General features: G+C 44.7%; 1 protein-coding gene across 8 annotated transcripts in view; it reads left to right on the top strand.

Moving 5' to 3' along the window:
• The window catches only part of AMOTL1 (angiomotin like 1), a 171,741-nt gene that overhangs the window by 48,889 nt on the left and 98,707 nt on the right, over positions 1–24,145 (top strand). Inside the window, exon 2 of one of the 8 annotated variants that reach the window (XM_066248309.1) lies at positions 19,400–19,488. The exons of 4 other annotated variants lie outside the window; for them this stretch is intronic. Coding sequence is in view for 2 of the 4 variants with exons in the window: in XM_066248291.1 (XP_066104388.1) it covers positions 21,066–21,114 (49 nt within the window). In the remaining 2 variants the exon portion in view is untranslated. Of the gene's footprint in view, positions 1–19,399; positions 19,489–20,845; positions 21,115–24,145 lie in introns of those variants that run through there. 3 more of the 8 variants (XM_066248300.1, XM_066248291.1, XM_066248317.1) reach the window with 3 other exon arrangements.

The following is a 24,145-nucleotide window of genomic DNA, read 5'->3' as shown; positions in this document are numbered from 1 at the left end:
TTATCACCAGCTTAAAAATCTTGCCTTCCTACCCCGAATGACAGCTGTTTAAAAATGTTTATCCACAGTACTCTTCTCAGCCTTGAGTACTTTGTTTCTGGCCAGCCTCTCATCCTGGGATGTAAGCCCTCATCGAGTTCCATACCACCTGAAGTAAAATTCCATCTCAGCAAAGACTTTTATTGATTTCTAGGACCCAGGTGCCCGAAATAGGTCTGGATCAAGGATGGCCTTCTGAGGCAGAGAAGAGTACCTTGCTATACTCAGAAGATGTGTTTCTGGCAAGTTGTGAGGCAATCACATTTCTGTAAATGGGATCATACATGCATGAGCAAAACTAGCTTTTAAAGACACACTATGGTGATTCCTTTCATGAAGTGAAAATGATATCTAAACTATAGCTTTGCATGAAGTGATTAAGAAAGCGAATTCTTAGTGATCGGCTCCACTTGTATATAATTATGTATCAATGACACCAGCATTGACACTCCACAGTGTGACAGAAGCTATTTGGTCCTTTTATACTATGGATAAGCATAAGCAGTGGCAGATGGGCATTCTTTGCTCTGTGAAAGCACCTGTCTAACTATGAAATCATTTACATTCACCAAATGATTTATGTACCAGAAGGGCCCAGGTGTTTGACCTTCCAGTCCCATATGTTTTTCTGGGACTGACAGGACTGCCCATCTGAGTCATTGTTAAATAGGGGGAACCCTTCAAGTTAGCAGTAGAGAATAAGGAAGCACCTTCTTCTTATTCTGTAGAGATAGCTTCCCTATGGGAAAAGTCCAGTTTCTCATGAGGAAATAGTGTTATAGAAACCGGGGGACTCTGTGCTTCCAGGGCGACGGGATATAAAACACAAGTCTGAGAGTTGGATAGCAGGATTCTAGCCCTCATCTGCTCCATCTTCCTTAGTAGATATGTTAACTAGCCTGTATTGTCATCATCAAAAAGCTGGGGTTGTGCCAGGTGACCGCTAAGGTGTTGTCCAGTTCTATCCTGAAATGCTGCTAGGGGCCTAAAGACGGGATGCTCATAGCTATTGGGTGTTTATTTACATTCAAGTGCCATGCTCTTTGGGTTTCTGGTGTCTCCAAAGGGTTATTCTCTCTGACAGAGAAGCTCACTGGATGACACTGCATTGTCTCCATGCTATGACAGAGAGGGAGCTGGCATTTCTCCCTCGGAAAGAATTGTGCTAGGTTTTGGTGCTTTTCGTAGACACAGCAGGAAAAATGCCTCTTATAGCAGTTGATGGGATTGTCAAGCAGTCATCCTTTCTGGAGCATGAAGGGCAAGATTCACCCCCTCCTAGAATATAAGGGTAGAAGTAGAGGTAAGTCATTAATACTTAGTTTGAATGCTATCACTACACTTACTTGTGACTTTGGGCAGGTGACCAAAGTACTCTCAGCCTCAGTTATGTCGTCAACCCACTTGGAGACCTTGCATGGATGTTGTAATGATACACATAAGGCACCATGTGTTGTATATGCAAGTATTCAGGAAGTATTTGTTGCTGTTATTATTTATTTGAAAGATATTTATTTCTCATGCATGCAGGTTGGAATAGTTTTTATCAATTGTCCCACTTAGTAACCAAAACCATCTTTATTTCTACAAATTTCTCTGCTACTTTCCTAGTCTCCAAAAATAGGTACTCAGGCATGATGATCGGGTCAACTGAATTATTTAGTGATTTGTCCCTGGAGCAGCACATGGAATGATTTTCCATCTGAGCTTTTTGGTGACAGTCCTAGTACTTTCTGGTGGCATGATCAGTAATCTGTTTCACCTCCAAATTTTTCTGTCAGTCTCCACATGAACTACAATTGGCTCCGTGGGGAATTGATTCTCAGTATTGTAGCAAGATTGTATAATGAAATTAAGGTAACCAAAAAAGATGTATTTCTGGATGGATGGTATATTGAAGGCTGCAGATGATGGGAAGTCCAGAAATATGCTCTCCCTCCTGTGGCAATTCCATTTGCCAAGGAGGCAAAGCTCACACTTCTTCAAAGCCTTTCTGTAGTCCCATCCATAGGTAGAGGTGATGACCATCTCATAAGAGAGAGTGTGTGGAAAGTTGGGGTGAACCCAGATGTGACCATGTCTGACCTGTCTAATAACCTCGATCGATTCCCTACTACCTAGAGAACTGGTTTGGCATAGGAGGACCTTGACTATCTGCATTACCCCCACTTGCTATAATCTTCTGGTTATATTGAACTTGAGAAGGTCCTCTAACTTCAGATCTGTTTCCTTTGTCTGCGTGCCTTTCCTCCTCCTTCTCCCTGCCTACCATGGCCGGCTCCTGCTCCTCCTTTGACACTAACCCCATGTGTCATGCCCTGCTAGTGATTTGCAAGCCTGCACATTAGAATCGGGGTAGCCATTAAAAGTCCTTGAGATCAGGTCCTAACCCTGACCAATGATATCAAAATCCTTGGAGTGTAGACCCAAGTTTCAGTGCTTTATCAGTGTGTGCATGCGCGCATGCGTGTGTGTAATCATTGATTTCTTCTGTTTAATTTTATTTATTGGTTTTAGACAGAAAGGAAGGAATGAAAAGAGAGAGATAGGAACATTGATCTGTTCCTATATGTGCCCTGACCGGGGATTGAACTGTCAACCTCTGTGCTTCAGGGTGATGTTCTAACCAAGTGAGCTAAGTGGCCAGGGCAGCATGTGTGGGTTTTTGTTTTTTTTAACTCACCTGTCTGGTGATTACAATATGTAGCCAGAGTTGTGAGCTACTGCCCTTGATTGTGCCCTCTCCTTCTTCTTGGTAAACCTAGCAGCCAACACAGGGCCTGGCATGCATAAATCTTCAGTAAATGCTTGTTGTGCAAGTGAGTGAGGGAGTCACTGGATGCTGTGTCTTTTCATTGTCATGTGTCTCTAAGATTGGCCTATCAGGTTGTTGTGATGGTGCCTTGGAGACAAAATCCTTTGACCTGTGACTTAACTCTCTCCTTTTTTCATTTTTTTGGCTTATCTTCTACTATTCTTTTATTTTCTCTTTTTTTTTCAAGTGAGAGGAGGGGAGATAGGTAGTGAGACAGACTCCTACATGTGCCCTGACTGGAATCCACCTGGCAGCTCCCATCTGGAGCTGACGCTCTGCCCATTTGGGGCCATGCTTGCAACCAAGTTATTTTTAGCACCTGATGTGGAGGCTCCACTGAGCCATCCTCAGTGCCAGGGGCTGATGTGCTTAAACCAGTTGAGCCATGGCTGTGGGAGAAGAGAGAGAAAGAAAGAGAAGGGGGAAGAGGAGGGGTGGAGAAGCAGATGGTCGCTTCTCCTGTGGGCCCTGACCAGAAACCAAACTGGGATATCCACACACCAGGCGATACTCTACCACTGAGCCAACTGGCCAGGGCCATCTTCTACTATTCTTAAAAATGGAAGTGTTAAAAAAATTAAAGTGATAAAATCCATTTTAGTGGTTAAGTGCATGTGGGTTTGATTTTTGCTCCACCTGTTACTTACTTTACAACCATAGGTAAATCACTTAATCCCTGTCTATTTCCTAATCTGTAAAATCATGTGCCGACTAGTTTCTGATATTCTTCTAGACCCACTTACCACCCTTTGCCACTCTGCTATGTGCCTTGGAAAACTTAGTTTTGGAGTAGGCCATCTGGCTTCCAGGTGGCTTTGGCCAATGACAGGCAATGGCAGGATGTGGGAGAGTGGAAGGAAAGTTTCTTGGTACTTATTCCCTTTCCTTTGTGCTGTGGGATAAGATGGCTGTAGTATTCTAGGCCACAGCCCCCTCTAGAGTCACTATCTCTTACAGCATCAGCTCTTACAGACTCTAGGGCCTCCTCCTCCAACTGTGGGGTGGTGGCAGCTCCCCACGGTGCTAGCCCCAGGTGCTTCTTCATCATGTGTTTTCCCTTAACCCTAACCCTGCCCACCACACGTGTGTCAGCAGACCCGGCATCAGTCTCTTCAGTCACTCCTTTTGTAGGGTTCTGGCTGATTTGATGGGGGCGATAATAGTGCCAGCTTCAGAGCATGGTTGTGAGGAGTAATTGCATTTTAGGAGTAATGTTCAAATGAAATAACTGTAATTAAACATTTACTCTGTTTTCATGTCCCTAGACAAGTGCTCTGACACCTTCAGGCATGGTCAAAACCTTCTGAAAGATTTCATTTTTGACATATAAGTTAGAAAGTGTTGCCATTCCTCTCCTCTTCCACGCTGCGTGTTGGGAGGGTGAGTCAAGATTCAAGATATGAAAAATCTGTTCCAAGTCAGTCTTTCCTGCCTCCAAAGTTTCTTCTCTCCCATTATATGGGGATGAATAAGGAGGAAGGTCCTAGATTTAATATTCACTTACTCCGTGCCAGACACTTTACATGTGTAAGCAGTCTACTCAGCTTCCCAGCTTGGAGTTTAAATTCCATCACCCACGTTAGTCCCCCCAAATAAAATAATTTCTGAGCACGTGTCTGCCCATATTACTAAGAAATCAAGCCTTTCTTTAAGGCTACCCCACAATTCTATATCCAAGAATTCTCAGGCATGCTCATTTGCATCCACAGAATCAGTTCCAGCTGCTCAGGCCTTTTCGCCAGGGGAGCTGGAATTCGGATACACCGTACTAAGGCTAGCAGACACCGAGATCATGGCTCCACATCCTCTCAGCCTCAGAAACCAGTAGCCCCATGTCTCCAGCCATCCCTGCTGCTGCCTCTGCTCGCACCAGAACCTGAATGCTTGGCTTCCGCTTGCTGGGAGTCTGAGTGGTTTGCCGTTTTACCCTCTGTTGGCCTCAGGGAGGAGGATACTACTCTCCTCTCTAGTCTTTCAGTGTCAGAATGCACTCAGGTTCTTCTGATTACTACACAAGCCTAGCCCCTCTGAGAGTCTGGGATCAGGCTGGCTACATGGCCAGCTCTGAGCCAGCCTCCCAAACTCCCAGCACCACGCACCCCACCCCTGGATCCACCTCAGATCTCACCACCCTCCAAAGCCTATTTCCCCTGCCTTCCTCCTCCCGCAGGCCCAGAACATAGCTTCCGAGAGAGGAAGGGAGTTTCACCCCAGTTTAACTTTTTCTCAGGATGATTGACAGTGGAAAATTCAATTCCCTTTCCAGGAAACCTCACCCCGCAGCAGGGGTGTGGTCTGACCTCCTGGCTGCAGCAAAACATTCACAGAATTGCTCACCATTGTTAAAGCTCCTTACATCTGGGCAACTCAGTTTCTCCCATTATTGATCTTGTTGGGCATACTGCTCACTTCATCCTCAGAAAAACTCATTGAGGCTGAATAAATTATTTTCACTTGATGGAAGAGGAAGCAGAAGCTCAGAGAGGTTAAATCATCTGTCCAATGCCACATAGCTAGTTAAAGGCAAAGTTTAGATTCAAAATATAATCTCTGGCCCCAGATCCAGTCAGTTTCCTGGGGAGAATAGACAAGTTGCCTCCTCCAGGGAGATTTGGTTGTGAGTTGTATAAAATAACCTGTGAAAGTAGCCTGCCAGGGCAGTGTATGGCTGTTCAGTACATACTTGTTGAATAAATGAGTGGTAGGTACTCAAAGATGTATATATTGTATTAGAACATCACATAGTGATCAATATGCTCTAAGGAATTTTCTCTGCAATGGGATCTGAAGCAACAACCGGAAAAACTTCTCTTGGCTTCCTTCATTCACTTCCTGCATTTCCTGCTCTGTGTTGCAGTGTAGAGTACCTGGGGACAGGAGACCTCTTATAGTTTCTGATGGCGCAGATGCTATTTCTAGAGGAAACTAAACCTTTGCAGCAGCAGCAGCAGCATTTAGGGCAGGCCAGTGGAAGCCTGGGGAGAAATCTGAACACACAATTGAGGGCATGTGGACTCAGGCCCAGATGTAAATTTCATCACCTCTCCCCAGGTGTTTGTTTGCTACAGTATACTACACATTGCCCAGAAGATGAAGTAGGAAAGGGAAAATGACAAGAAATTCTGAAGGATAAATGCATATCTATCTTAACGGAAAAAAAAAAAAAGAAGAAGAAGAAAAAGCAAGGGAAATAAGGAATAGTGAAATAAAACACACACACAAACATACACATGAAAGTGGAAGGGGCATTTTCCTTGCCAAAGAGATGTTTTTATTAGCATTATATAAGACTATGTCCAGTTATTCCTGAATCTTAAACACAACCAGATGTATGGTAGAACATCTAGAAATGATGGTATTTCATCACTTGATAAAGGACTATTGGAGTCTAAAGAGAGTTAAATAATCAGCTTGATCTGCTCAAGAGTACTGTCATTTTGGTTTCTGGGTCACATTCTTGCTGTACGATCATTCTGGAATATGTCCTATTTGTTTTTATTTCTCTCAAATTAGTTTTGCTCAGGATGGACACATTAAGATGATTTGGTAATATTTCTCTCTCTCTCTCTCTCTCTCTCTCATTCTCCCTCTCTCTGTTACACTTCCCTCTTCTCTCTCCTTATCTCTCTTGTCTCTCTTCCCCTCCTCCATTTCTGTCTGTTTCCCTGTCAGTCTCCCTCCCTTCCCACTCCAGCTCCCTCCTTCCTTTTCCCATGTTAAGTTGCAATATGGACAAAAAAGGCAGTGCCTGCTTTCCTGGGGCTCTCTGCCAGAAAATGGAACAGGTCAGGTCATAAAGAGGGATAAAAAAGAATGCTTTCTGGCAAAATGGTAAACAGATGTTCAGGGGTGGTTTTACTGTCTCTAGCCCGTCTGCCACCTTCTGAAATGCTGTCCTTTACAGAATTGCTAGATAGGATACTCCTAATCATGGCACATGTGTGTGATTATTTTCATGTCTGTTGGGTAGATAAAATATATTATGCTCACTTTGTTAAAGATGGCACTGCCCACGTGGAGGCCGTCGCCCAGGTGATATTAATGTGTGTTGGGGGCGGGCTGTGGGCAGGCAGGATCCTTGTAGCCTGGGGCTTGGTTTTGGGATTAAGGCCTTTCCCACCCTTTTTGATGTGGGGTGGTACAATCCAATTATGCCTCAAATAAGTGACTTTGTATTAGAAACTTCCTTATTTTGTATATTGGATTAAAGGTTTGGATTTCTACACTATAAAATAGGGGCAGAACAGGAGCTTGCGCTCTTGGTTCCTGAGATTAGCATTAGAGGAGAGAGCAGAGCAGAGAGCAGAGAAAGGCCACGTGGAGGAGGCCAGAAGAAGCAGCCAAGATGGCAGAGTGCTGAGAGAGAAGCCAGTTTGGGCAGAGTTTGTGCAGGGAGAAGGAGGGAGATGGGAAACAGAGGTGAATAAGTCTGGTGAGCTAGAAACCTTTGATTCTAGGAGAACTCGGATTAAGTCAGTAGCTTTGTGAACACTGAATGTGAGTGGGTTTTGGAGCCCAGTGTGTGTTCTTACTTGCCTGCCGGGTGCAAGCTAGGATTAAAGATGTTGGCCCATCAGTTTTTGGCTCCATTGTTTCTTTACCGACTGTCCGAATCCAATGCGAACTGGCATGAGCCAGGCTGTTATCATGGTGGTCCCGGCTTCTGGCTTTACAGTGTCAAATAGATATGTACATTTACACTGCTTAATTCTACTCTCCCTATGACCTTTGTACCTGCACATGCAGAGTTGACAAGATTTATTTTCAACTCATTCTGAGAGGGTTTTTAAAAGATTACTGCGAAGTGTGGACAGACACTGTAGCTACCTTTAGGTCACTGTATAACAGTCAAAAATTTATTTATTTATTTTTTACAGAGACAGAGAGATAGTCAGAGCGAGAGGGATAGATAGGGACAGACAGACAGGAATGAAGAGAGATGAGAAGCATCAATCATCAGTTTTTCGATGCGACACTTTAGTTGTTCATCGATTGCTTTCTCATATGTGCCTTGACCGCGGGCCTTCAGCAGACCAAGTAACCCCTTGCTTGAACCAGCGACCTTGGGTCCAAGCTGGTGAGCTTTTGCTCAAACCAGATGAGCCCATGCTCAAGCTGGAGACCTCGGGGTCTCGAACCTGGGTCCTCTGCATCCCAGTCTGATACTCTATCCATTGCGCCACCGCCTGGTCAGGCAACAGTCAATATTTTATATAGAGAGGAGGGACCTGTGGGTGCAAAGCCTTATCTGAAATGAACCCTACAGAAAGTTTGGGGTTGAAGGGGGCTGAATGATGAAGGTCTGCTGTCAGGAATTGTAAGCTACTGGGGTTCCTTTCTTTCTGTCCCCAAAGGTTTGCTATTTACTGACTGTTGACCAAAAACAAAAGTCTATTATTGTGGCCCTTTGTGGTTGGCCAGCCAGAGAATTTAGACTACTCTTTTGTTAAAAAGCATTTTTTTCCTTTTGGTTCTAAAAGCTACCCCCCCTACCCCCCACCACCACACACACTCCAAACTCAAAAGACGGATTCCAAATTCAACATTTGCCTGAACTACATCCCTGATGGACACCTGCTGCCTCCACCCCCAGTGGAGTGGTTGCAATTATTATGGTGAGTGCTATAAGGGAAGCATGCAAAGACGGTGGGGTTCCAGAGAAGAGGAACCAGACTCTATCATGGAGGTCCAGGAGAGGCCAGGCAGGCTTCCTGGAGGAGAGCAGTTTTTCACAGTGTGGCCTGCAAGAACAAAGGTCCAGGGCATGAACAGCATCATGTCTGCCTCAGAACAGCTGGCCGCAGCCGGCTCCTCCTCCAGGGTTCATGGAACTGAGGGCTGAAAAATGAATGCGGAGAATGAAACTGAGTTTTTTCCTGCATGCAAGTTTGGGTGAGCATGGAAACTCTATGAAGTGGGACTGGAACCTCATTAACTCCTTCCTCAAGTGCTGTTCATGTCCTCGTGGCTCAGGGAGTCTGTCCACCTGTAAAAGTGCCTTACATTTGACTCAGTGGGGTTCAGTGGGATAACGCTCATGTGAATTTCACTCCTTTTCCATTAGGATCATCATTATTGTCGTACTACTGTCTGCTCCTGGAGCTGACAGTCCATACTGTTTACAAAATGAGAACCTGAAGCATCCTCTAAATCAGGTATAGGGACATAACATAGTGTAGGAAGCTATTGTCAGAATTAGCAAACAAAAATACGAGAAACCAGTTAAATCTGAATTTCAGGTAAAAAGCAAATGATTGTTTTTAGTATATATCATCCTTTGCAACATTTGTGATATACTGTACTGAAAATTTTCATTGCTTATCTGCAATTCAAATCCAACTGGGTCTTTTATCTGGCAGCCTAGGTGTGGGAGCAGCATCCGGGCATGCTCTGTTCTCGCACTGGAATTTAGCTTGCTTTGTCACGAGGTGTGGTAAAGCAGGTTCCGTTCTTATCAGCAGGTATTCAGTCCCCATTGGACTCTGTTTAGGTGCTCCTGTGAATGAGGTATAATTGCTGATGAGTGTTTTATTTTATCACCTCCGTTAGAAAATGGATGTTGGAAAATAACCCTTATTAGAGCAGAAATCCTAAACAACTTCAGGGACTGGATGTGTGCTTCATCTTATATAATACATAACATAGATCAGTCCTTTCTCTTGGATTGGCTATATGACTTGAGTCTGGATATTGAAGGTTTTGATTTTCTCTATCCTCTCTTACAAGAGAAGCTCAGGTCTGGTCTACTCTGTTTTGTAGAGTCCTCTAGTGTCCTCATTCCACTGAACACCCAGTGCCCTCTTTCCTTCATGCATGGGCTCTCAGCCTGTGCTAGATCATCACTAGTGGGGGTGTTATATGTGTGGGGGGAGGGGTCCTGCCTTCTGAGAAGACCTGGTGTGGTGTTATGCACTGATCATTCTTGTAACACTATCTTTGTAGGGAGCTGAAATATGACTGCCTGTTCTTGCACCTAGTTCTCTATATTTTGCCTTCTAGAGCTTAAAAAAATGTTTTTATTGTGACCCAACATAAGGATACATTTTACATTTAGACTCACACATACAAATTTAAATAGAAAGGCAACTAAAACTGGAGTTTCATGTAACAGCAATTATACCCTCATTAGAGGGCTGCATCTAATATTTTCTATTATGCTTTATTTTATTTATTTAAAATGCTGGTTAACCTGTCCTATTAATTTCTATCAGTGGGTTGCCAACTACTGTTTAAAAAACAATGCTCTAGCATGTTATACAACAAGTATAGAGTAAGTGCGTTCCTCCTTTCTTTCTGAAGATGGCTATCAAACTGTATCTTAATCTTCTCTTCTCCATGCTAGTTATCTTTTTAATATGCTCTGGTTTCTCCATTCATTCTCATCCTGCTCAACATTGGCTGATTGCTTTATAGTTGAGGAAAGTTTCCCTTTAACCTGGCACTGAGAACTCAGCACGTGACCTCACAATATAGTTTGACCAATACTTGGTGAAGTGGGGTCATCAGACCACTTGATATTAACCCTCTACCCATGTTAATATCTCGACATGAGTCAATACCCATTATCTATGGTTATTTAATTATTTTAAATCTGCCTAAAATATGTAATCTAGCCCATTTCTCCCCTGTTTTGCCTGTAATGATATCTGGAGATATTTTTCTTAATTGGGGCAGGGGAGGGGGAATGAAACCAAGATGAATCTACTAGTTAAATATTCCAAAACTTAAGACATGTAAATAAAAAAAAAAAAAACTGTGTCTAGCTCAGTCTGGCACAGGAATAATTAAAAGTCCTCTAATATGACCATATTTTGAATGGATAACAAAATGGATAACAAGTTAGTAATAATAGCTAATAGTTAAGCACTGTGCTGAGAGCTTACGTGCAATTGACTCATGAATTTCTCACAGCCCGTTAAGCTGGTTACTGATGTTGACTATTATTTATTAAGAGAAGGGAAAATGAGCTTTAGTAAAGGCAGGTGAGTTAGCTAGTGTCATAAGTGTTAAGACGTAAAAGGAGAGTTGATCCCAGGCCCATCAGACTTCTCAGCCAGGTTTTTAAAAAAATACTTAACTGTGCCCCACAGATTGAAAACCACCTCTGGTGGTTTAGAAAGAGAGGATGTATGGAACGTGCCTAGCATATGCTAAATCAGGGGTCCTCAAACTACAGCCTGCGGGCCCGCATGCGGCCCCCTGAGGCCATTTATCTGGCCCCTACCGCACTTCCAGAAGGGGCACCTCTTTCATTGGTGGTCAGTGAGAGGAGCATAGTTCCCATTGAAATACTGGTCAGTTTGTTGATTTAAATTTACTTGTTCTTTATTTTAAATATTGTATTTGTTCCCATTTTGTTTTTTTACTTTAAAATAAGATATGTGCAGTGTGCATAGGGATTTGTTCATAGTTTTTTTTTTATAGTCCGGCCCTCCAACGGTCTGAGGGACAGTGAACTGGCCCCCTGTGTAAAAAGTTTGGGGACCCCTGTGCTAAATAGATCTTACTTCTTCCCATAGTAGGGAAAAGCTTAGTGAAAGTTAAGGGACCTAGCTGTCCCCAGGAGTCTGTCTCCATCCATCACTAACTACACCAGGCTCAGGCCTCGGAGTGCTTTCCAGGGGTGCAGTCCAGTCTGGAGGCAGGGGGAGCATCTCTCCTGTGCTGGGGGAGGAGGGACTAATTGCTTGTGAGGCAGAGTAATGCAGTGGTTAATTTAAAATGGGCTTGAATCCTGGCTCTATCACTCATGAGCCAACTGAGCTCGGGAAATTCACAGAAGTTCACCTGGACTCTCTTCCTCATGTGTAAGGAATGGCTGATATACCTACCTTTCAGAGCGTTCTGTACCGATGAAATGAGATAATGTGTAAAATCACCGGGCACAGAGGAGACACTACTCTGTGCAGGCTAGTTCAAAACTGAAAACTGGGTTTTGATCATTCATCTACAATATCTCTTGCCAATTGCCTTATTAAGGTTGGGATTCTGAGTTCATAGAAAAGTAGGTTTCCTAAATGTGCTATACAAGTGGTTCTCAAAGTCTGATGCATGGACCAACCTCATTAGCATCACCTGGAAACTTGTTAGAAATGCATTCTTGGGCCACACCCTGACCTACTGAATCTGAAACTCTCGGCTGGGACCCAGCAGTCAGTTTTAACAAGCTCTTCTGGTGACTGATGCAGCTAAAGTTGAAGAACCACTGCCCTCTTAGCAGTGAGGGTCCTCGGTCTTCCTTTTCTTAAATAGGGTTCACTTGAAGCCTCTAGACCAGTGGTCCCCAACCCCTGGGCCGCGGACCGATACCAGTCCGCAGAGAAAGAATAAATAACTTACATTATTTTCGTTTTATTTATGTTTAAGTCTGAATGATGTTTTATTTTTAAAAAATGACCAGATTCCTTCTGTTACATCCGTCTAAGACTCACTCTTGACGCTTGTCTTGGTCACGTGATACATTTATCCGTCCCACCCTAAAGGCCAGTCCGTGAAAATATTTTCTGACATGAAACCGGTCTGTGGCCCAAAAAAGGTTGGGGAGCACTGCTCTAGGGTGATCGCATCTTTTGTGTAAATATTGTAAGCAAAGGTATAAACTGTGGAGTATACCTTCAGGTTGTTTCCACTTAATTTTTTTATTATATTTTACCCCAGACTGGTCATTTTCTCTTCCTCTCTTCCACTTAGTTTGAAGCGCATTTGTATATACCTTATGACATAAAGGTTGCGTAGAAAGGGACCATTCCCACACTGGAGGATGGAGACTGGTACCATTGCTGAGGAATTCTTCCTGGGCCCACCCCTGGATCCTTGGTACCAGGTACTTGCAGGTCCTCTCTCCCTTTGCCTCTTTGAAGTTTCTCACACTCATTGGGCTCTTTCCTGCTTCAAGATACTTTCACATATTGTTTGGTTTACCGAAATGTTCCCTTTCTTCTTCACCGCCTTGGAGAAGCCTTCCGTTTCCACTCCCTCTAAGTGGCCACCACTCTCCTTTGTTAGTGTGTTAGTGCACCCTTCTCTCTTCATCATCCTGGGACAAATTTGTAATTATGGCTTTCTTTATATGCATTTTAGTAAGACAGAGCCCTCACTGGTGGAGTGTCTTGTTGTTCAATGTAATTGATGATTTTTTTTTTTTCATTTTTTTCTGAAGCTGGAAACAGGGAGAGACAGTCAGACAGACTCCCACATGCGCCCGACCGGGATCCACCCGGCACGCCCACCAGGGGGCGATGCTCTGCCCACCAGGGGGCGATGCTCTGCCCATCCTGGGCGTCGCCATGTTGCGACCAGAGCCACTCTAGCGCCTGAGGCAGAGGCCACAGAGCCATCCCCAGTGCCCAGGCCATCTTTGCTCGAATGGAGCCTTGGCTGCGGGAGGGGAAGAGAGAGACAGGGAGGAAAGCGCGGCGGAGGGGTGGAGAAGCAAATGGGCGTTTCTCCTGTGTGCCCTGGCCGGGATTTGAACCCGGGTCCTCCGCACGCTAGGCCGACGCTCTACTGCTGAGCCAACCAGCCAGGGCTGATGATATTTTTTGAATGAATGAATGAACCATTGCAGTTCTCATATAGCTCTGCCTTCTTTCAAACTGTATTGTGCTTTCTGTTAGTTCTTCTGTTTAGGACTTAAGTTTTTCTAGTTATTTCTAATATTTCACTCTCTACCTTGGACTTTTCTGAAGACTCTTCTGCATTGTATGATCCTGGCTCTATAACTAACACACAATAAATACTTCCTGATTTCTGGATGAACAGCTTATTACTTAAGATGTGAATTTTAATACCTCAATGCACTCTGAGTTTTTGCTATAAAACAAATTTTTCTCCTGAAATGAAATATGCTTAGGAGCTGAAGCCACTAGAAATGGTGAGAGCTTCCCCATTCTCTGTCTTTGGCATTTAAAGTACAAGGCATGCTGGTATTGAGTGAATATTCTAGAAAGAGAAGAACTAGATCTGTTGTATAAGTTGTGGAGGGGCCATTCTTCTCACTGTTCCTTCTAGCTGTGGACAGAAAGGGCTTATTTTCAGAATTAAACACCCAAATATCCTTTTCAGAATGGCAACTACGAGGGAGCTTAAGTATGAACTTCTGATCTATGTTATGTCCAGTTATTGCAGCAATCCTTGTTTTTAATAGTGATTTTATGTTGCTGTTATTTTAGAAACTCAGTAAGATTCCAGTTGTTTTTCTTTTTTAAGTGTCTATATCATCGTTGGAAATACGAGAGTAAAACATGGTTAGGTTTTTGTTCAGGAAAAGAGGAAAAGGAAGAAGGTATTAGCACTATATGCTTCAGGGTAAATGAACCGGAGGCTGCCTCCTAGCAGCCTGCAGTTAGATTCACCCCGCAACTCAGTGGAATGATCAGTATGGTTAGAAGCTTGGGAGCCTGAACAAGGAAGCATCTATTACTCAGCTAGCTCAGTAGTTCTCAACCAGGAACAAATGTGCCATAAGAGACATTTGGCAATATCTGTGGAAGTGTTAGTAGTTAGTTGCCACAGCTTGGGTTGTGTTGGGGGTGTTGCTACTGGCATCTAGTGGGTAGAGGCCAGAAATGTTAAACATCCTATAGGGCACAGGGCATTCCTTCACAACAAAATATCGTTAGCCCCAAATGTCAGTACGTAGTGCCAAGGCTGAGAAACTCTGAAATAATCAATACTCCCAAGGTTTTTGTAGTAATAGTGGCAAATAATAATTAGAATGACTATCATTTATTAAATACCTGCCGTATATCAGGCTCTTTATATTCACGGCTACTCAGTGCCTACTGAAGTCAAGATCTGAGCTGAGGTTTGTCTGGGGCCAGTGTCTCTACTCTTTCTCTTTAGCTATGTGGTGTGGGTGCGTGTTCATATCTACCCTCTGTTTCTTGTGATTTATATGGGTCAAGTGATGTGTTTAGCACATATTAAGTAATACACTCACAGGAGAAAGCCATGAGGCAAGAAGAGACTGGTGTGTCACTGTGGGTGTGAAGCTGAAAACATCCAGACAAACAGGCCCAATCCAGAACTTACTAATCGAGCTAAACGCCTCTGTAGGGTAGTAGCACAGAGCCTGGCCCTTAGTCAGTACTTAATACTCATTGTGAAGTTTTTTTCGTAATCAACAAGTCCTTGGGTAAGTTTCAAATGGAGCAGGGTTTCCAGATGACCTTTTCTAATACATTATTTTTAATTAATTAATTTAATTATTATTTTGAGAACGAAAGGAGAGAGAGAAGGTAAGAAGCACCAAGTCTTAGTTGTGCATTGATCGTTTCAAGGGAGGAGAGAAGCACCAACTCATAGTTGCTTTCCCAGGGGAGCCAGTGTCCCCTTGCTCAAGCCAGTGACCTTGGGCCTTTCTTGTCAGTGACCTTTTCAGGCTCAAGCTGGCGAGCTTTGGGATCCTGGGGAGCAATTTCCTCATCTCTCAGGCACCGGGTATTTCCAGAACTGCAGAAGTGTCTCACCTGTGTATCTCCTACTGGCCTTCCATGTCTCCTTCCTCTCCATTTGTCACTCTTCCGTCCTTAGGCAGTCTGGCTGGCAAAGGCTCATCCCTTGCTCTTCCCTCTCATCACAGCAGTAGCCTTCCGGCACCCTGTACTTTAGGCACTCCCCCTGTTCCCCAACATTTGTTCCTGTCAAGAGCTAACAAAATGAGGGCAGGCGCATGGCCTTCCTGGGAAAAGCTTATTTGAGAACGTGATTTTATATTTGGAACAAGCAGGAAGAAATACTGTCTCTGTAAAACAGAGGACTGAAAGAAAAGCTTGGAGAAGATCTTTTAGCCTGGTGATAATATGGAGTTGTTTTTTTGTTTGTTTGTTTGTTTTTTATCAAATCTGGGGTTGGTGTGACCATTTGTGTTAATGAAAGAAGAGAGTCTGAGAAAAGTGCTGAGAAGCATGGCAGCATGTGCTCTCCTTTCTCATGCCCACACCTTTGCTGTGATCTCCTTCTCAGCACCTCGGGTTCTTGAACTGCCCCCCAGCCCTAAAAAATCAGTCACTTCTTTGTGCTCCCATAATGCTTTGTTTTAACTTCTAATATGTCAGCCATCAACCCAGTAGTGGGATTCAGCTAGTTGGGCAGAACTGATACCTAATTTTTTGTTGAGTTCGTTGAACCAGTTGTTAAAATGGCACTTGTAATCAGGGTTCTCTCTAAGGTGGGTGGCTGCTCTCTAAGGTGGGCGCCTGGGCAGCCGCCCAATGTGGAAATTACAAATTTATATTCCTTACTCTTTTTTTAATGTTCATCGGCTCAACAGTGTATTCTAAGCACCTGTAGTAATGTTCACTTCGTCCATAGGTGAAAAAAATTGCAAATGAGGCCACCAGTCAAGAAGCAATATTGAAATATATTAAATAACAGTTTTATTGTTTTTTGGCAGGTATTATTTAATATTTTTTCATTACTATTTAAGACGTTTATAATCTAGTTTTGTGTACCTCCTTTATTATTCTTATTTAAGTATTAAATGTATGACGTAATAAACTACCTTTCAGTATACCATTTTTTAATTTATTTTTAATTTTTTAAAATTTTATTTTATTTATTTATTTTTAGAGAAGAGAGAGAGAGGGAGAGAGAGAGAGAGAGAAAGAAGGGGGGAGAAGCTGGAAGCATCAACTCCCATATGTGCCTTGACCAGGCAAGCCCAGGGTTTTGAACCAGCGACCTCAGCATTTCCAGGTTGATGCTTTATCCGCTGCGCCACCACAGGTCAGGCTATACCATTTTTTTTATACTTAAATGGTCATTAGGGCAGAGAACTGATAGTTAAATTATTTGAATTCCACCACTGCATCAACCTTTACCTTTATCAGATGAAGCGCTGATGTGGTAAATGCTTCTGAGGGAGAATTGCAGGAGTGCTGTAAGCCCAGTGAACCAGCTGGAGACCTTAGTCCAGGGGTCCCCAAACTTTTTACACAGGGGGCCAGTTCACTGTCCCTCAGACCGTTGGAGGGCCGAACTATAAAAAAAAACTATAGCCCTGGCCGGTTGGCTCAGCGGTAGAGCGTCGGCCTAGCGTGCGGAGTACCCGGGTTCGATTCCTGGCCAGGGCACACAGGAGAAGCGCCCATTTTGCTTCTCCACCCCTCCGCCGCGCTTTCCTCTCTGTCTCTCTCTTCCCCTCCCGCAGCCAAGGCTCCATTGGAGCAAAAATGGCCCGGGCGCTGGGGATGGCTCTGTGGCCTCTGCCTCAGGCGCTAGAGTGGCTCTGGTTGCAACATGGCGACGCCCAGGATGGGCAGAGCATCGCCCCCTGGTGGGCAGAGCATCGCCCCTGGTGGGCATGCCGGGTGGATCCCGGTCGGGCGCATGCGGGAGTCTGTCTGACTGTCTCTCCCTGTTTCCAGCTTCAGAAAAATGAAAAACAAAACAAAACAAAACCAAAAAAACTATGAACAAATTCCTCTGCACACTGCACATATCTTATTTTAAAGTAAAAAAACAAAACGGGAACAAATACAATATTTAAAATAAAGAACAAGTAAATTTAAATCAACAAACTGACCAGTATTTCAATGGGAACTATGCTCTTCTCACTGACCACCAATGAAAGAGGCGCCCTTCCAGAAGTGCGGCGGGGGCCAGATAAATGGCCTCAGGGGGCCGCATGTGGCCCGCGGGGCTGTAGTTTGGGGACCCCTGCCTTAGTCCGTGGCGCCCGAACTTCAGTGTGTTAGGAGCCGCTTAGAGTGGATTCTGGGACTCCACCTTAGAAATACTGAACCTCTCAGATTTGGAGGTGGGCACATCAGAAATGTAAAATTCTACATGTTTTGGTTTATAAATCATACTTTATAAATCACTACAGAACTTGAGCTTTAAAAATATACTTACATGTTCTAGAATCAAAACAGCGTTTTGATTAAAGACAGTCCTGCTGGCCCTGGCTGGGCTGCTCAGTTGATTAGACTCTAATCAACTCTAATCATTAGAGCATCATCCTGATACACCATGGTTGCAAGTTTATTCTAAGGCACATATGGAGTCAGCCAATGAATGCATAAATGGATGGAACAAAAAAAATTGATGTTTCTCTCTCCCTTCTTTTTCTCTCTAATGTTGATTAAAATTAAAAAAAATTTAAAAAAAGACAGCCTGGCTGCATTCAGTCATTGATTTGTTCATTGAACTAGCATTGATAAAAAAATACTAATATAGTATGTCCTGTCCTAAGCGACGCTGTGCCCTGCCCTGAGCTGTGTTTTTTGTGGTCAGATCTGTCTACTCTCCTTTTGCCATTTGCTGTCTCTCTCCTAGCAAGCTCAGGCCCATTCTCGGGGAACATGCCAGTCAAAGTAGTAGCTGATAAGGACTTCAAAGGCAGTATTTGGTGATGTGCGTCACTGTAGAAAGGAGGCTGACCATTAGGCTGAGTGTACAGATCCAAGGAAAACAGACGCTGACTGGTTCACCTGGCTGCTAGCAAAACTGCATTCAGTTGTTACTGTAAACATACCTTCTGTTTGGCCCCTAGCATATGTCAGAATTGCTGACCATATACTGTATACTAAAGTGTTATTGATGAGCTCTTGCTAGTCAGATCCAAAGACTTTTTCTCACTCCTTAGTTCCTGAGCGATAGATTCAGATGTATTTAATGTAGACGATTGTTCATTTTCCATTTTTGGTGTAATGATTATTAATAGTCGAAGAAATTAAGGTATTTAGAGGGGAAAACTGGCCTCCAGCAGGTCCTTCCGCCAGTGCTGCCATGCATTTGGCTCTTGTGCTATTGCTTGGTGTCAATTTGAAGAGTCTAGGCTAGGGTAACCTGATAGAACCAGAAGATTCTTGAGCCCGCAAGCTGTGCCTATTGCTTCATCAGAAGTCTAGGAAACTAGCTTTTGAGAGAGGGACCAAATTCTAAAACTTTCTCCGTCCTCCATGCCTTTAAACCTGCCCAGCTTTCTATCTCTCCAGCCTCTTCCTCTTCCTCCTCCTTCTCCTTCTTTCCCTAATTTTTTGTTGTGGGCATTCTCCAGGAAAACCAATCTTCACAGCTTCATTTTTTCTCCTCTCTGTACCTCTGGTCTCGGCTTCTTCCTTATTCCCTCTCATCCAGAGGACAGTAAGTCTCTTAACATCTTTCTCAGACATGTTTCCTCTCTCAGCTTGGCTTCTCTCATCATTGGCCCAGTGATCCATTCTTCTATGAATGGTCCATTCATCCTTGGACCCAGGTTCAAAATCTGGGGTAACTTGATTGCTCTGTTCTTTCTTCCAGGATAGTTAGCCATCTAGTCCACGAAAAGAGTAAAATCTTGCTTCAGAGATTTAGCATTTTTCTTCATTGTGTTTGGTATCTTCAAAGATTTGGTATTTATGTGATATCTCTTCCTCTCCATCTACTTTGCCCCAACCTCACAGGTCATTGCTTCCCACAGTGATTTCCTGATTTCCTGATTTCCTGGGTTCTCTCCGCCTTATAGGACTATTGGAGGGTTGGTTGAAATAACAATAGCAAGTATATGTTAAGCACTTATATGCATTGTACTAATTATTCTACATTTGTTACTTTATTCAGTCCTTAAAACCACCCTATGATGCTGTTTTCATCATCGGGCAAACTGAAGTTTAGAGAAGTTAGGTGACTTGCCCAAGGTCACACAGATGGTGAGTGGTTGCACTGTGACTCAGTACATGCCTGTTTTGTTCCCTTGGATGCTTGTAACTGATAAATTCTGTTGCTTTCTAGGATATAGTCTATACTAAAATGCTTGCAGCATCTGAGCTCCAACACCCTTCAGTGCCCTCCTTTCTCCTGCAGCCAGACCTTCCCTCACCTTTTCTAGCCCTTATGTTGTTGTCTTCTTGTTTTGTTTGCATATCTTGTCTTCTTAAATAGATAATAAATCTTTAAAGGGCTTAGCTGCTTCTCTTGTGTGCTATTCAAGTACTAGGATAGGGGACTTTAAATAGAATTTGGTAAATAATTGTTAAATTACTGCATGTGGGCTTCCTGAGCTAGCCACCCCAGGAATCAGAAGAATAGTCTAATCAGGACACACAATCTGCCAGGATTACTGGAGGGGAAAAACTGCTGGCAGATTGTCTAGGTAATTGTCATGATCTGGGCAGGAATGCCTGAAGGAATCCTGGTCTAGTGAAAGGAGTGGAGAGGAACACCAGAGGCGTGGCATGCACTAAGTCCTGTTAACATCTTCTGCAGCAGCTGCACTCTTACCGGCCTCACCCTCTGAGCAGCAGAGCAGGCCCGTGAGGGATTGGGAGAAATGTTATGGTGAGGGCTGGTTCCTGATCTCCAGATCAAGGCTCCAAAGGTCTGCAGAGTATTTATGAGTATAATGCAGTGGGTGAATGGTGTTACTTAGTACCGCCTGATTTAAGAGGTGGGGAGAATCAGCTACAGTTTCCCAAGAGTCACTGTCTTTGCCTCCCCTCGGGCTTGGGGGTTGTGACCACAAGATGTACAGAGTTCTCCCAATACATTTCATAACTAAGTGTGTAAGATCTGTTTTGGCCCCTCTGCGTGTTAACGGAGTATATATATCATAGCAGCATGTCGCCCAATCTCAGCGTGCCATAGATGCACTGGGCCTGGAGAATGCAGAGAGAGAAGTGTGTGGCCACTTTTCATCTGGATATTCCCCTTAAGAAAAAAAATCCTAAACAGATCCTAACCTGGACTTAGAGGACTGATCAGGAAACTGAGTTCTGCCGGAGTTCGCATGTTGGGAAGGAAGAATAAATTGAAGGATAGGGGAACTGGTTAGTCCGACATTAATTAAACCACGGCAGGGGACAAAAGGAGGCTATCACCTCCCGAACTCTCTGGGAGACACGTCAGCTTGGACTCCCGGCATTTTCAGCAGGCAGTCAGTCTTGTGGACCGAGACGGGTGGCGGGCAGCAGCAGACGGGCTCTAGGGCCCAGCGGCCGGGCGTCGGGGCGGGGATGGAGTGTAGGGTTACAGTGACGAGCCCAGACGACCCTCCCGACCAGACCGGCGTGCTGGGAGCGTGGGCGGAGGTGGGAGCGCGCAGGACGTAGGACTCAGCAGCGGTTGTCGGGTTTGGGGCTGAAGGTGAAGCCCTGGCATTTCCCTTCTTCCTGTGTGAATGGGGCTGATTGTCCGGCTCCACTTCTTCGCGCTGCCCCACGCCATGTCCAGCGCGCTGCCTGGCGGCCGCCTTTTCCAACCACGGCACTGAACTAGCTATGATCGCCTCATGTGGAAGGCAAAGTTGCGTCGGGGAACTTGTGAGTCTGCGGTGAAAGGTAACCAGTCCCCGCTGGGATGCGCCTCCGTGTCTTCCAGATCTCTCATGAGAGGGACCCAGCTGTCCAGTGTTCCCTCGCCCCCTGCTGCTAGGGGCTGGGGGACCCTACTTTTGGGGGTTGTGGGGCTGAGATAGGTTCTCCGAGACTCTGGCAGCCGATTTGGCGCCAGGGATCGGGAGTGGTCGCCACCGTGATCTTAGTCTTCTACCCAGATTTTCTCCCCCCCCCCCCTTTTTTGGAAATAGCAGAACTCCGTTTCCACACCACCTTTTAGACCTCCCAGTGCCAGTGGGCCGGGTCAGAGAGTCCCGTTGCCCCGCGCCCCAAACGAAGGCTGGAAAGTTGTGTCCGCCCGCCGGGCCTACGACCCTGGGGTGCTGGCGCACCCCCACCGTGGGTCTAGCCTTTCTGGAGGTGCCCTGCCGTTTGGCTGCACTCTCCGAGACGCGCCCGCGCGCGGATCTCCCAACGGCGGCGGAGGGAGGAGGCGGAAAGGAGGAGCTGGGTGGCCGCTTTCCTCCACGAGCGAGACAAAGGCGCGCGCACCCGCCCGCCCGATGGGCTATGGAGCTTGGGGCTGGACCCTTCCTGCCCACAGGACAATCTAGGCCCTGGCGGATGGGGGCGACGAAAGGGTCGCGTTCTCGACCCCGAGGCTTCTCCTCCTTTGTTCTCCCCAGACAAGTTTCTCTGACAGAAACCCGGGAGTTACATCTAGCTCTCCTTTGCGTTTAGTGCTGCTGTTGAAAGAATCTGGTTTTAGAGGGGGCAAAAAACTTTGCAAGATCAACTGTTTTTCTTGGAATGTGACATTTGTGGCAGGAAGGACATTGGCACGGCCTTGACAGCCGAGGGAGCCGAGGCCCTGTACTTGGGTACAGTCCAAACGCCAGGTAGCCAGCACGGCTGGGGGACAAGACTGTGGAACTCAAGAGCCTCGGTGCGCACCCACCTCAAGGGCCTCCGCCGCCTGGACTGTGCTGGCTGCGATGATGCCCACTTTACTCCCTTAGAATCCCAGCCCGAGAATCCCAATTCCTCAGCTCCCCTGCGTCACCACGCCCTGCTCTCTAGTATCTTGATTGGTGTCAGGGAAGACTTTCCCTTTTCATTATTGTTCGAATGTTTTTGCTTTTCTGGCATTGGTGTTGGTTTACTGTGTCCAAGTGGCAAATGCTTTGGAAAATGCTGTGCTTCCATGTAGATCACCTCGTCTGGGGCTTCAGTAGACGGGGACTCTGAGCCTTCGGCCAATGGAGGAGAGGTTTTGTGGTTTAGACCAACATTTTGGGCCCTTGGGCCCTAAGTTCCCTTGTCACCATTGTACAGTGTGGAAACTGTTGCCCATGAGCATCTACTAAGCATTTATGAAAGTCGAGTTTTGTATTGCTTCTCAGGTCCGATTGGTGGAGGGTAGGGAGGGAGTAGCCAGCCATTTATGATACCGGGAGATGCTTTGACTACGAACAATAATATTACTTGCCATAGCAAGTAAAACCAGAATGGAGGGATAGTAATAGCTACTATTCCGAAAATTTTCCCTCCTTTTCAAGACGTGAAAAGGCAGGGCTTGAAATGTTAAGCAGTCATGTCTCTCTTCCAAAACTGCCTTGTGGTTCCCTGCCAAACTGACTAAGATTTCCTCTGCCCCCCCCCCCCTCCTGACTGCCCACCATTCCTGGCTCCAACCACTTCTGGATCCTGCAAGCTCCCTGTGGTGGTCAGACCCAGGTTAACAATTAGGGGGTCTATCTAGATTGTAAGTTTTTGAAGAATCTAGACCAATGTGAAACATTTCCCATCACATTGTTCTCAGCATTATAGTGCCTTTAGTATGATGGCTCTTTATGAGAATTATCATATATGGGAACAATACTTAAATATGCTTTGAATTGTTTTAAAGGATTGGAAGCCACTGATTTGACCAGAATAAAAAGAATAGGACACACAGTAGAAGGCTTTAAAGATGCTTCTACTCTCCCTGGTGAAGTGTGATGGGGGAGTGCTTAGTTTTTGGAGACATGTATTTTCAAGATAAATAAGGAAACCCTTGTAACCTCTGCAAGTGGATAGGAGGGAGAGAAGTTGCTGCACTTAAAGTCCACTCCCCTTCCCTCTTCTTTTAAAAATACACAGAAGTCTTGGTTTTTTAGGTTCTGTGCAAATGGAAGAATACTAATGTGTGGAAGGGCATGGGGAGATCAAAGCATTTAAAAATACATCTTTTCATGGAAGCTAATGGAGGACTTTCAGTTTAAATGGGATTTTAAAGTGCTGTCGTTAAGAAAAGTGCACGAATACATAAGCAATTTTTATGGGTAGGCACACTGATTAGACCTGAGAGTGTCTGCCCTTGGCCAGTTAGTCTGGAGGTTTTTGTGGGTAGAGTTCTGCTTTTTTTGATGTCTACTGTTGTGGAGAAGTGTGGACCCAGAGCCTGGGGAAAGATGGCTAGACTAATTGAAATTAGATGGCAGTCTGGCTGGGTAGAGTTCTGTTAAAAAGCACAGCCCCTGGGTCCTGTGCTGTGTTATTTTGTAGTAATCTGTGAAAGTGCTTTGAAAATGATCAAGTACTGCAGTATTCCCCCCTTATTCCTCAGTGGATGCCTGAAACTGCAGATGGTACTGAACCCTATCCTATGGATACTATGTTTTTTTCTTATACAATATATGCATATCTGTGATAAAGTTTAATAAATTAGGCACAGTAAGAGATTAACACTAATAATAAAATAGGACAGTTATAACAATATACGATAGTAAAAGTTATGTGAATGGCTTTGGGGCCACTATTAAGTAAAATAAGAGTTATCTGAACATAAGCACTATAATACCAGGACAGTCCATCTGATAACCGAGCTAGCTAAGTGACTAATGGGCACATAGTATATATATACTGGATAAAGGGGTGATTCACGTCCTGGGCAGGATGGAGTGGGATGTCCTGAGGTTTTATCACATTGCTCAGAACAGCACGAAATTTTAAACTTATTAATTGTTTATTTGTGGAGTTTTTCATTGACTAT

The sequence above is a fragment of the Saccopteryx bilineata genome, chromosome 1 (genome assembly GCF_036850765.1).
Source record: "Saccopteryx bilineata isolate mSacBil1 chromosome 1, mSacBil1_pri_phased_curated, whole genome shotgun sequence".
Taxonomy (NCBI): domain Eukaryota; kingdom Metazoa; phylum Chordata; class Mammalia; order Chiroptera; family Emballonuridae; genus Saccopteryx; species Saccopteryx bilineata.
Note: the sequence above shows the minus strand (reverse complement) of the source record. Positions and strands in the feature narration are given on the sequence as shown.